This window comes from Pelophylax lessonae (assembly GCF_965119305.1).
Source record: "Pelophylax lessonae genome assembly, chromosome: 13".
In the NCBI taxonomy this organism is placed as follows: domain Eukaryota; kingdom Metazoa; phylum Chordata; class Amphibia; order Anura; family Ranidae; genus Pelophylax; species Pelophylax lessonae.
The window spans coordinates 179626147-179638297 of record NC_138780.1 but is presented as its reverse complement, the minus strand read 5'-3'; the positions used below and the strand labels follow the sequence as shown (position 1 = coordinate 179638297).

Genomic DNA, 12151 nt, shown 5'->3' with positions numbered 1-12151 from the left:
ACTGCACAGGACACTCAATCACACAGAACACAACCCTACACAGGACACTCCGCCACACAGAGCACGCCCCTGCACAGGACACTTCACTGCACAGGACACGCCTCCACACAGAACACGCCCCTGCATAGGACACGTCTCCACACAGAGCACACCTTTGCACAAGACACTCCACCACACAGAACATGCACCTGCACAGGACACTCTTTCATACAGTGAATGCACATGCACAGAGCACACCCCAGCCCAGTACTCCTTCCTGCAGGATATACCAGAGCACAGAGCCTTCTGCTGCTCCTCTACTCAAGACACCATCCCCCACCCCCCACACATGACAATCCCCCTGGAATCTGGAATTCACGTATCAGCAGACAGACACAATAACATTCTCATGTAAAATTATATTTTGCAAAATTCAGCAACCTCATAAATAACATTTTATAGATGCAAACTGTGCGCTGTCCCCATGCAAACGCAAAAATGGAGCCAGGGAGCGCAGCTATCCAGAGGGGTGTCAGAAGGAGCGTACATACACAAGTGGAACATTCGGGGTCCGTGGTATGTAGATGGGAGGAGTCTAGATGTGTGACTCCACCCTCAACAGCAGAATTCCTTGCGCTCAGCTGGTTACATAATGACCTCAGAGATGGTCAGCAGGAAGAATCTCAGCAGAAAAACTTACACCGAACTGAAGAGCACAAGGGGGCGCCAGGACACAGGCTGACCCAACCAGGAAGGGCCTGTCAGGGCCCGGTATGGCGCCCACATACATCTTCTAAAGAAGCTGGCTCCTCAGATCTTGTACAGTATCTTCCTCCCACCTTAATTGCAGGTGTCATCTGAGCTCTCAGGAGCCACTTCGGGCCCCTCGCCGGGGCTGTCAGCTCGGGTTTCCAGAGCTCCATATGATGGATGAGCAGGAGAGGTCAGGGGGGACATGTCCTGTTCCTGGAGGACAGAAGCTACAAACACCTGGAGAGAGGACAGGAAAAGTTACTATCCATCACTTTCAGGTCTAATAAATATCTATCATTTGTTAAGAAAAGATATTTCTGTTATGAGTGAATAATTGCGGGATCAATTACCCCCCCGGGTTCATGACTAGGGCTGTGAGATCTCTGCACTAGAGTTCCCAACTCCAACTATCTCCTACAGCCTCTGCAATGACTGAAAAGGCCAAGGAGGGTTCATCCTTTAGGTTGTGTCCACCCATAACTGAAACATGGTTCTTCTCTGGGGTCTGTATATATGATCTGGGGGAAGCAAGAGGGACAGGTCAGAAGAGACTCACGCTGGACTGCAGTGTAGAAGATATGCTGCTGCGTTCGGTGTCCTGCATCATCCCATCGCCTTGCTCCGACAACTGCAGAGAAATATGGAAGAGTCAGTCTCATTGTTGTAGTCATATCAGTAGGCCAGCAACTCTCTCTGGGCCTCCAACAGTCACCCATTCATTAAATTACCAGCAAGGTGTGGCCACGCCTCCTCCTTTGCATGTCACCGTGTGGGAGGACACAAACATCATCGCTACAATTACAGCCAATGCAACAGGATATACTTATTCTTTCCTAACTCTCCCACGAATCCGTTCAGTGTCGGACTTGTGATACTCTGTACTTCCAGGTATGAAGGAGCATGCAACTCTACCCACATGACAGCACTGGGCCAATCCTCCCATAGACTGGCAATTCATAGCTCACACAGGACTTCCTGGCAGAGCAGAGCAGTGACTATGTCTCAGTAGAACAATGGCTACAGCGCAGTCATCCAGTTCTAGGAGGGTATCTATTGACGTCCTCCCAGAACCGCGCCCATTGCGGCGAGCTCTGAGATTGCTGTGTCCTTTGGGCACAGCTGATCACAGATTGGGGAAAAGGGCCAATCACAGAGGCCCTTTACCACGTGATCTGCTGTGTCCAATCACAGCTCATAAGGATGTAAACACACAGCGTGAGGAGAGGCAGAGCTGGTAACCCTCAAGTGTGAAAGGGGACATCTATACTGATAATCAGGGCACTGCTCACCAGTATCCTGATTATCAGTGCAGCCCCAACAGTGCCACATATCAGTGCAGCCTTATTGGTGCCTCCTCATCAGTGCCCACTAGTTCTGCCTTGCCTAATAAATAATGTCATACATCCCAGAAGCCTTCTGGAGGGGAGGAGAGGTTTTCTCAGCTGGGCACACTCTCCTGCATGCATGCTTAAGCTAAGGACAGATGGATTCCAGGAAGTAAATGCTAAATTAATAATTTGCCCCTACTCAAGATGGCCACGGCCAGAAATGCTAGGGGGTGTTTTTCAAAGTGATTTTTCAACAAAATAAAAGCACAGAGACATGGATGGATAAAGGAGTTTGCTTTGAATAATAAAAATTGATTAAATAGTGTTTGCGGTGCTCAAATGCTGTGAAGGTCCACTTTAAAAAAGGACTTGTTGGTTTGCCCTGAGTGGACAGGCACACATGTAAATTAGGCATGGTGGACACAGACACACCCATTCTGGGTGGTTTAGATCAGCAAATGTACATTTTAATAGCCCACCCCAGCTCCAGGACCCAGATAATGAATGGATTATATTCAAAGAGCTTCCATAAGAAACTAGGAAGGCTTTTTTAACATTGGAGTTCTCCTGTAAAGCTTAATAAAGAAACTGAAAAATCTGCATAAGGGATAAAACGTACCTTCCGTACGATGTGTCCCTTGTGCTGATGCCTCTTGTCTTAGCTTAAATCCTCCTCCGCCCATGCCCGCCGCCATAATCATCTAGTGTGGCGGGGGTTAATACAGCTAAGAGGCTGTCACATGCGCTTCTAAATAGAGCTAGACTATGCCCACCCAATCTGCCCAGCTCTGCCATCCACAGAAGCCATACTGCAACTTCTAGGAAGCTCCATGCACACTGTACTCCAAAGGATGCTTAGAAAATCAGCTGGAAAACCATGGTAAAAGCATTTTTGCCTGTGCGTTTGGCACTAATGCATTCTTTTGGCCAGAATATTAATTTATTCTGGCTATTAGAATGTATTAGTGGGCAAATGCGGGGGTGTGATGTATGGACAGAGAACGATTTGAACTAAAAGAAGAGGGATCAGCACAAGGGACATCCTACTGACCCCAAGTTATGTCCCTTGTGCGATTTTTTTATTTGCCCACACTAAGGCTTAAAGGGATTGTAAAGTCTCTTTTTTTTCCAATAAAGTAACAAACATGTTATACTTATTTCCTCTGTGCAGTTGGTTTTGCTCCTCTTCTCGGGTCTCTGGCTGGAGCTCCTGGCCCCTCCCTCCTGCTGAGTGCCCTCACAGCAAACAGCTTGCTATGGGGGCACCCGAGCTGCAGCTCCGTGTATCCATTCAGACATGAAGCTGCTGTTCAGCCCCGCACCCTCTCTCTCCTGATTGGCTAACTGAGTTTGACAGCAGAGGGTGCCAATGGCGCTTCTGCTGTGTCTTAGCCAATCAGGAGAAGATTCCCAGATGGCTGAGGCACTCATGGACATCGTTGGATAGAGAGGGGGCTCTGATAAGTATTAGGGGGGCTGCTGCACACAGAAGGCCTTTTATCTTAATGCATAGAATGCATTAAAGCGGAGTTCCACCCTGGATTTTTTTTTTTTTTTTTTTAATACCCCCGGGACAGTCAGGGCTAGTGCATTCCACAATGGCTAGCCTCTGATCTGTCCCGGGTTGCACTTACCTGTTAGGACAAATACTTACCTTGCAAACGTCTTGTCCAGCGCTGCCATCTCAGATGTGGGCAGCTTGAAGCCAGCGCGTCCTCTTCGGCGTCTTCTTCCGCCTTCTTTGGTCCCACGATGCTCTGCGCCGGCCCCGACGTCACTTCCGGGTCGCGCGCGTCATCCCTCCACAGCTTCTGGGCATGCCCAGAAGCTGTTTAGAAGGGGATGACGCGCGCGACCCGGAACTGACGTCGGGGCCGGTGCAGGCGCAATGATTCCTGGGAGCTATGACGTCCAGCTCCCAGGAATCATTGCAGAGCCAGGAAGTGACGACGGGCCGCGGCCGAGGAAGGAGGAAGAAGGAAGTAAGGTAAGTATATTTTCTTCGCTACGAGGTAAGTAAAAAAAAAAAAAATATGCGATTATCCATTTCTTTTTCAGGTGACCCGGAGCGAGAAGATGGAGGTAAGTATAAAAATAGGGTGGAACTCCACTTTAAGATAAAAAAAAAACTAACTTTACAACCACTTTAAATGTTACTCTGAACATAAATAAGAAGACAGTAGCTGGCAGACTAGGGGTAACCATGACACCCCTGGAGGAATCACCTGGGGATCTCCCTGCGGATCTCACCTGATAGCTGGATGGTCTCTTCAGTCGCAGCTTTTGCAGACAAAGCCCAAAGATGGAGAAGAGTAAACAGCAGAGCAGGGTGACAGATGTGAACAGAGTGACGGGGTGTGTGGACCCTGCAGAGAGAAAAAGAGGGGAGTCACTTCATGGTGGGGGGTGGGTCACTTCATCGTGAGGGGTGACTTAATGTTATGATTGAGGAGGTAACATCAGATTTGGGGGGGTCTCTTCATACAGCACTATACACTCTGCACCAGCTCGCATATCCCAATTTCTGAAAATCAGGATGACATTTGTGGCGCTCAGGTCTTACCCAACCGCAGGACAGAGAAGAAGAGCAGCCAAAAGACACACAGGATGGGAGCAGCCAAGAGCTGCTGTGCAGCGGCCCTGTGCAGGCTCGGGCTCAGCTTGGTGGGGATATAGGCGTAGTATATGTTGTATCTGTCCGTCATGTGTTTCAGCAGCAGATATACGAGGCCTGTAATAAAAAGGAGCCACCATTAGCGCCGTATAGACACACTAAGCGCAGTGTGATAAGGACACAAAGGAAGACGATGTACAGGACAGTATAACATTAATCTGTCACACATATAGTGGGCATAGGGCAGTATCGCCTCGCTAGATATGGAAATGTACAGGTGCGTCTCATAAAATTACAATATCATCAAAAAGGTAATTTATTTCAGTAATTTATTTCAAAAAGTGAAACTCATATTTTATATAGATGTGTTACACACACAGTGATATATTTCAAGCATTTCTTTCTTTTAGTTTTGATGATTAAGGCTTACAGCTAGTGACACCCCAAAATTCAGTATCTCAGAAAATTAGATTTTCTCTTACGTTCATTGACGGACACAGCTCCATATCTTCTTTGACCCTTGGGTTATGCTGCTCTCAATAGGAGTAGGACTGGGTGGAAACAAAACTTGACTACGCCCCTAGGGCAGTCCTAGGGGGTATACTTCCCACTTCCTGCTATAGGACTTCAGTTTTTTCTGCCTAGTCAGGAGTAAGGACCTGGCTCTCTGCTGGGATCTGTGGTCCTGGCGTTTTTTACTTTTTACATGGAATTTTCTTCTTTTATTTTTTTCTGCTCCAATGAGAACTACAATCAACTGCCAGACTGGGCGACACACTGGATATCCTAGATCCTTAAGGTCTTCTCAGTCTGGCCAACGAGCGCGACCCCACTATTAGCTCTGCGCTAGGTTGGCCGCGATATAGCCTGACTAGACGGTGGCTGGCCGGGGAGTGAAACACCTCGCGAGGACGCATAGCCCTGGTCACTATAATGGTCACGGCCAGAGTCGCAGCGCACCTCTGGCCTGCAGCACCCCCATTCCAAGATGGCGCGGTGGACTGTCAGGAGTGGTGCCCGCTCGGTAACCAGGTGTGGTTAGTAGTGTCCCCCCTCTCCTCTGGGGTGGACGCGGGCCCTTCCTCAGGTCGGTAGGCCCCTTCTGTGTCCTTCCTTCCCTCATGGTTTCCCCCCCTCACTAGCAGGGTTCCCCTGTACTGGTCATCCTCACTTACACCCCCCTTTAGTCCCCCCTCAGGGTGCATGGACTGTTGTGATGTATGGGGTGTCATGGAGGGAGGTGGGGGCGCGCAGCCGGCGACTCGTTTTCTGATGTTCCTGCGGCGAATGGCTGTGCGGGGGGGTCCCTGTGAGGTCCCCCCTGGTGGACTTCAAGTACCTGTAGAGCCGGTTTGGGTCTGTGGCTCCACCAGTTGTGGATGGCTGTATACAGCCTCGGTGGCCATGTTTTTGGCGTTTCCCATTGAAGTTAATGCGGCAGCCATTTTCTTGTAGCCTGTGCAGCAGTGATGCAGTGGTGGGCCTCTAGTGGCAGTGACTGCGCTTCCTCTTTCTTTCTGATCGGAGCATGGCAAGCAGCTTGATTCTCTGCATCTAGCTCTGAATAGGTGGTCGTGAGTCCCTGCGGGTATACAGCCCCTTCTGCTATAGCAGCACCGCTGGTGCGCTGGGTCTTTGAGTCCCACAGCGGTAACGGTGTAGGGGGATTTTTTTTGCTTGCATATTAAGGGCGGCCTCTGAATTAACCATGGAGTCCCTGGAGCAGTTATCCCCACCTGACCCACTCTCAGAAGCTGCAGGACCCCCCGGGTCTCAGTCTACCCTGGCCGCCATGACAGTGATCCTACAGTCACTTGTGTCAAAGGTTGATGTGATGCTGACTGTCTGTCTGTCTGCAGCTGGCTCCAGGCTCGGGGGTGGGAAGCGCTGATTTTCCAGATCTCCCAAAGGACCAGAGGTTTTATCCACAGTGCGGCCGCGACACATAGAACCGTGTGTGAAAGACACTGAGCTGGAGCTGCAGGCCATGACAATTTAATTTCCAGACATACAGAGAACATACAGCCTGCACATTTCCAGAGCTGCTTGTACAGTACCAACGGTAATGCACTATTGGAGTTTCCTTTATCTTTCTTTGTACTATGATGTCCGGAGATCCGGAACCCTGTCAAAGCAATTGGGCATAAATCCTTTGAGGTGATAACAGCGATGAGGATAACCTTGAGCCAGTGTGGAGTGAAATGCCGTGTTTGACCCCCTGTAATTAAGGGGTCATCGCATTTTGGTAAGGAGTATATTATCTGACCACTGGGTGGAGGTGTTTGTGGTGGAGGTTCCCATCTAATCCAAGATTGCTGAAGACTTAGAGTTGCACAGTTTGCACAGAGCACTTTAAGGACTTTTTAGCCTAATTATTGTCATTATTTATTTATTTATATACTATTGTATTTGTTTACCATTAGTTTGTGATTTATCACATATGCACTGATGCACTAATAGCACTTTTTCAAGAATCTATTGCTGAGCGCAATTTTCACTTTTGCTATCAATCAAAGGTTGATGTGGCCTTTCAAAAGTGGCCTTCACCTGTATCCTCTGCCTCCTCAGATTCTGAGGTGGATTAGGCCACCGCAGACGCGAGTCAACCCACTGGGTCTGCATCCACGCACCCTGAGTGCTCTGACAGTGAGGATGGTTCCTCTTCCACTATGGCCATGCATGAAAAGGCGCTTTTGGAGGCACAGATTGTATCAGTGCAGGAAACTTTAAAATTGGAGGATACAGAGGATGCTGCGTCAGTTGCGCCAGTTCAATTTGACACACTCGTAGACGATCCAAGCTGACTAAGGTGTTTCCTTTTCCTGCCTATTACGACAAGATTGTCGCTAGTCAGTGGGGGTCCCCAAACGCATGGTTTGAATACCTAAGCGTTTCGCTAGGAGACATCCGTTTGAGGAGTCTTTTGAAGAAGCTGACGTTTCCACCGGCGGTGGACTCTCAGGTTTCCAGATTAAATAAGGCCACGCTTCTTCCAGTGGAGGATTCCCTGTCTTTAAAGGATCCTGTGGACAAGAGAGCTGAGGCTCTGGTCCGATACCTTTTCACCGTGGCAGGTTCAATTTTGAGGCCGGTGTTTGCTATCACCTTAGTCTCCCTGACCTTAATGGAATGGGCAAAACTCTTACGCCAGGATCTGGAAATGGGATTAACATCCTCCTGAGCTGGCGGATCAGTTGATACAGGGCTACAATATATCTGTGATGCATCCTCAGATGCGAACCCTTTGGCTGGCAGAGTGTCTGACTGCGGTGATCCTGCGCCGTATGATTTGGCTGAAATACTAGTCGGCTGATCAGGATTCCAAAAAGGTGCTTACTGATCTACCGTTTGCGGGAGACCATTTGTTCGGTGCTTCTATGGAAGAGATCATTAAAGGTATTACGGGAGGTAAGAGTACTCTGCTTCCACAGGTTGCAAAGAGCCTCATCGTAAACCTGGTCCTTTCTTCTTGGATCACAAACTACCCTTTCGTCCGGCGGGCTCGCAGGACAAGGGTCAAAAGTCCACTCGTCTCTTTGTCGGGGGTTCCAAGAGGCCTTAGGCTAGTTAGTCAAAAGCTGGTTCCACTAGTTCCGCAGACGAGCCCTCCTCTGAATGGAGGGGCGCCCTCACCCGTATCTGGGGTTGGGGGGGGACATCTTTGCTTCTTGCCAAATTCGTGGACTTCTCTCATTCAAGACAAATGGATCCACGAGTTGATTTGGTCCGGTTACAAGATCGAGTTTCGGTCCTTGCCCCTAGCAAGGTTCTTTCCTTCCAACTCGCATCTGTCCTCGGATCAGCTGCAGGGCCTTTATGGGGCGGGCAGTGCAGGATCTGCTGTCACAGGGAGTAATTGTCCCGGTTCCAGAGTTGGAACGTTTTCAGGGATTTTATTAAAATCTATTTACTGTTCCCAGGAAGGAAGGCAAGGTCTGTCTGATCTTGGATCTCAAGGCCCTGAAGCTTAGCTTAGTGCGGGTTCAGAAATTTCGAATGGAGTCTATTGGCATGGTAGTGGCATCCCTTCTTCAAGGATATTTTCTGGCCTCTCGATATCAAGGACGCTTACCTTCATATCCCAATATATGTAGGGCACCAGCGTTTTCTTTGTTTTGCCGTGGGAGAGGAACATTATCAATTAGTGGCGTTACCCTTTAGTCTCGCCTCAGCTCCGCACATATTCACAAAAGTGTTGGCCCCAGTGTTAGCCTGGCACAGGTAGAGGGGGATCACTGTACTGGGGTACCTGGATGATCTACTTCTGTGAGCAGTCTCCATCTGTCTTAAAAAACGATCTGGACATCACTGTGCGAACTCTGCAAGAGTTCGGCTGGGTGCTGAATTTTCAGAATCAGCTCTGACTCCGTCCACCCACCTGGATTACCTGGGTCTGACTTTGGATTCAGCCTCAGCCAGGGTGTTTCTTTCGGAGGTGGTTTCCATGGACTCTCAGCAAATAGCTTGGGGTGTCTACTTTCCAAAACTGGGGTAATTTGGGGGTTTTTGTGCTATCTTGACATTTCATGGCCTTCGAAACCGTGATAGGTAGTGAGGAAGTGAAATGAGCAATATACGCCCTTTGAAATTCTAAAAGCAGTGATTGGTTTTTGGGGTCCTGTATATGGCTAGGCTCCCAAAAACCAAAAAATCTCACACATGGGGTATCCCCATACTCAGGAGAAGCAGCAGAATGTATTTTGGAGTGTAATTCCACATATAGCCATGGTATGTGTGAGCAATAAATGGATTTTTGTAAAATCTTACCGTAAAATCCTTTTCTCTTAGCTCATTGACAGACGTAGTCCTCGGTGATACACCACCTTCGGGTTATGTTGCCTCCACAGGAGCAGGACTAGACAGGAAATTAAAAAGCTCTGGCCACACCCCAGGGGCAGTCCCAGAGGGTATATCCTCTCTCTCTCTGCCTCAGCAAATCAGTTATGTGAAAAAGCAGTCTTTAGAGATTTTAACCCAACTCAAAAAAAAACAGAGGGGCGGGGACTACGTCTGTCAATGAGCTAAGAGAAAAGGATTTTACGGTAAGATTTTACAAAAATCCATTTTTCTCTAGCGCTCATTGACAGACGTAGTCCTCGGTGATACACCACCTTCGGGACGTCCCAGAGCAGTATCACAACTGAGGGGTGGGAAAATGGAAATCAAATCCCAATCTAGAAGGCCCAACCGGTGCCAACTAGAAGTTTACAATGCTCATCCTTAATGATGAGACTCAACAAAAAAAGAGAAAACACATTTTTTTTTTTTTTCAAACAGAAAAAAACCCTCGAGGTAGACCACCGGTCTCCTCAAATTGCGGCCTGCAAAACCTTGCGGCCAAATGAGGCATCCGCCGATGCCGTCACATCAATTTTATAGAATTTTGTAAAGGTATGTACTGACGACCAGGTGACCGCCTTACATACCTGGACCACTGACGCCTGATGGCGAAAGGCCCAGGAAGTACTGAGCGCTCGAGTGGAGTGCGCCCTAACAGGGAACGGAGGACTCTGACCCTTAATAGAATAAGCCTGTACCACCGTTTGTCTAATCCATTTGGCAATGGTCGCGGCAGATGCAGGCAAACCCTTTCTGGGGCCATCCGTGATCACAAAAAGTGAATCCGTCTTACGGAAAGATTCCGTAGCTTTCAGGTATACCCTGATTGCCCGAACCACATCTAAGGAATGCAACGCATGTTCCCGATGATGCTTGGGCTGAGGACACAAGGAAGGTAGTACAATATCCTCATTCAGATGAAAATCTGAAACCACCTTAGGAAGAAAAGATGGCTTAGGATGAAGTACTACCTTATCCCTATGAATCACTAGGTATGGGGACTGGCATGATAATGCAGCCAGTTCTGACACCCTGCGAGCAGAAGTAATAGCCACCAAGAAGGCCACTTTCTGGGATAAAGTAAGCAAGGGAATCTCCCTGATGTTTTCAAAAGGAGGTTTCTGTAGAACCAACAAAACCAAATTAAGATCCCACGGCGGTAAGGGCGCGCGGACTGGAGGAGCCAGGTGCCGCACCCCCTGGATGAAATTCCGCACCAAGGATTTGGTAGCTAAAGGCTTCTGAAAGAAGATTGCTAATGCTGAAACTTGACCCTTGATGGTGCTCAAGGCTAGCTTCTGCTCAACCCCTTGTTGCAAAAAGGCCAATATTCGAGACACCGAATAGGTACGTGGAGGAAATCCTAAAGATTCGCACCACGCAATATAAGTTTTCCATGTGTGATAATAGACTTTGCTGGAAGTCGCTTTCCTTGCTTTAATAAGGGTAGGAATGACTGAAGCTGACAAACCTCTGTCCTTCAGTACTTGGGTCTCAATGGCCAGGCCATTAAACCCAGCGACTGTAAAGCATGATGGTAAATTGGTCCTTGAGACCATAGACACTCCCTGAGACGAAGTTCCCACGGAACGTCTACGACTAACATGTCCAAGTCGGCCAGGCCGGCTTGAGGAGGCCAGCCTAGAATTTCTAGGACCACTGGCGCTGATTGGATCTGAACCAGGCGTCCCTAGAGGTATCTGGCCCCGACCATCCGAGAAAGTCTGGTCGTTTTCTGTTCCCACACATTTATCAGATACCTGATAGTTATCAGAAAAGGTGATCTTTTCTGGTTGTACCTCAGGGACCGAAGTCACCCGACTAGAGGCTACTTGGCCTACCTGGTCAACCAGATCCGATTCCTGTGAGGTATCGGGACTAATCTTAGGAAAAGGTAAAGGAAAAGATCTATTCAGGGAACGGTAATTACCGCTTCCTGTAGTACTTAAATGTTGGAAGGGAAGAATCGCACCGGTAGTAGTGGTTGATGCTCGATCTAATGTCCTGAATACCGGTGAAAACGTCCCCCCACCCTGAAACCGGGTGGGGGCGCACCTTCAGGCTGTGTACTCCTTAGCTTCGGGTTTGGCTGGGTTGGTCCCCTTCTTGAACCCTCCTGGAGGAGTCTTGCCTTTCCCGCTAGTACCAGCCGGGCGCCCTTTATGGGCGGTAAAGAAAGGTCCTCGCTTGTTGCGAGGTCCCTTAGCTTTAGCAGCCTGTGGCAAAAAAGTGCTCTTGCCCCCAGTGGCATCCTTAATGATTTCATCTAGGTTGGCCCCAAATAGACGATTCCCCTGAAAGGGGAGATTTGTCAAGGTCTTTTTGGAACCTAGGTCAGCTGACCAGCATTTTAACCACAGCACACGTCTGAGGATCACCGCTGTCTTAGATGCATGCCCTAATAAGGGAGTAGTGTCCAAGGCTGCGTCACAGATAAACTGTAGCCCTTGTATAATCTGTTCCATCAAATCAGATGTCTCCTGGGGAATATCTTTTCCCCTAAGATCTTGGCGTACCATTTTCGCCCATTCCGTAAGTGTCTGGGAAACTAGACCAATAACAATTACTGGTCTAAAAGCTGACCCTATCAGAGAGAAGATGGTGCGGGACTCTGCTTCCATCTTTCGATCCACCGGAT

At 48.7% G+C, this 12151-nt stretch overlaps 1 protein-coding gene across 3 annotated transcripts in view; it reads right to left on the bottom strand.

Annotated features, from left to right (window-relative positions):
* Positions 1 to 378: 378 nt before the first annotated feature.
* TMEM63C (transmembrane protein 63C) overlaps positions 379 to 12151 on the bottom strand; it is a 50665-nt gene continuing 38892 nt past the window's right edge. For all 3 annotated transcript variants that reach the window (XM_082275633.1, XM_082275635.1, XM_082275634.1), the window contains 4 exons: positions 4624 to 4791; positions 4311 to 4426; positions 1289 to 1360; positions 379 to 969 (listed from right to left, as the gene is read on the bottom strand). In XM_082275633.1, coding sequence (XP_082131759.1) covers positions 820 to 969; positions 1289 to 1360; positions 4311 to 4426; positions 4624 to 4791 — 506 coding nt within the window. In that variant the 3' untranslated portion in view covers positions 379 to 819. The remainder of the gene's footprint in view (positions 970 to 1288; positions 1361 to 4310; positions 4427 to 4623; positions 4792 to 12151) is intronic.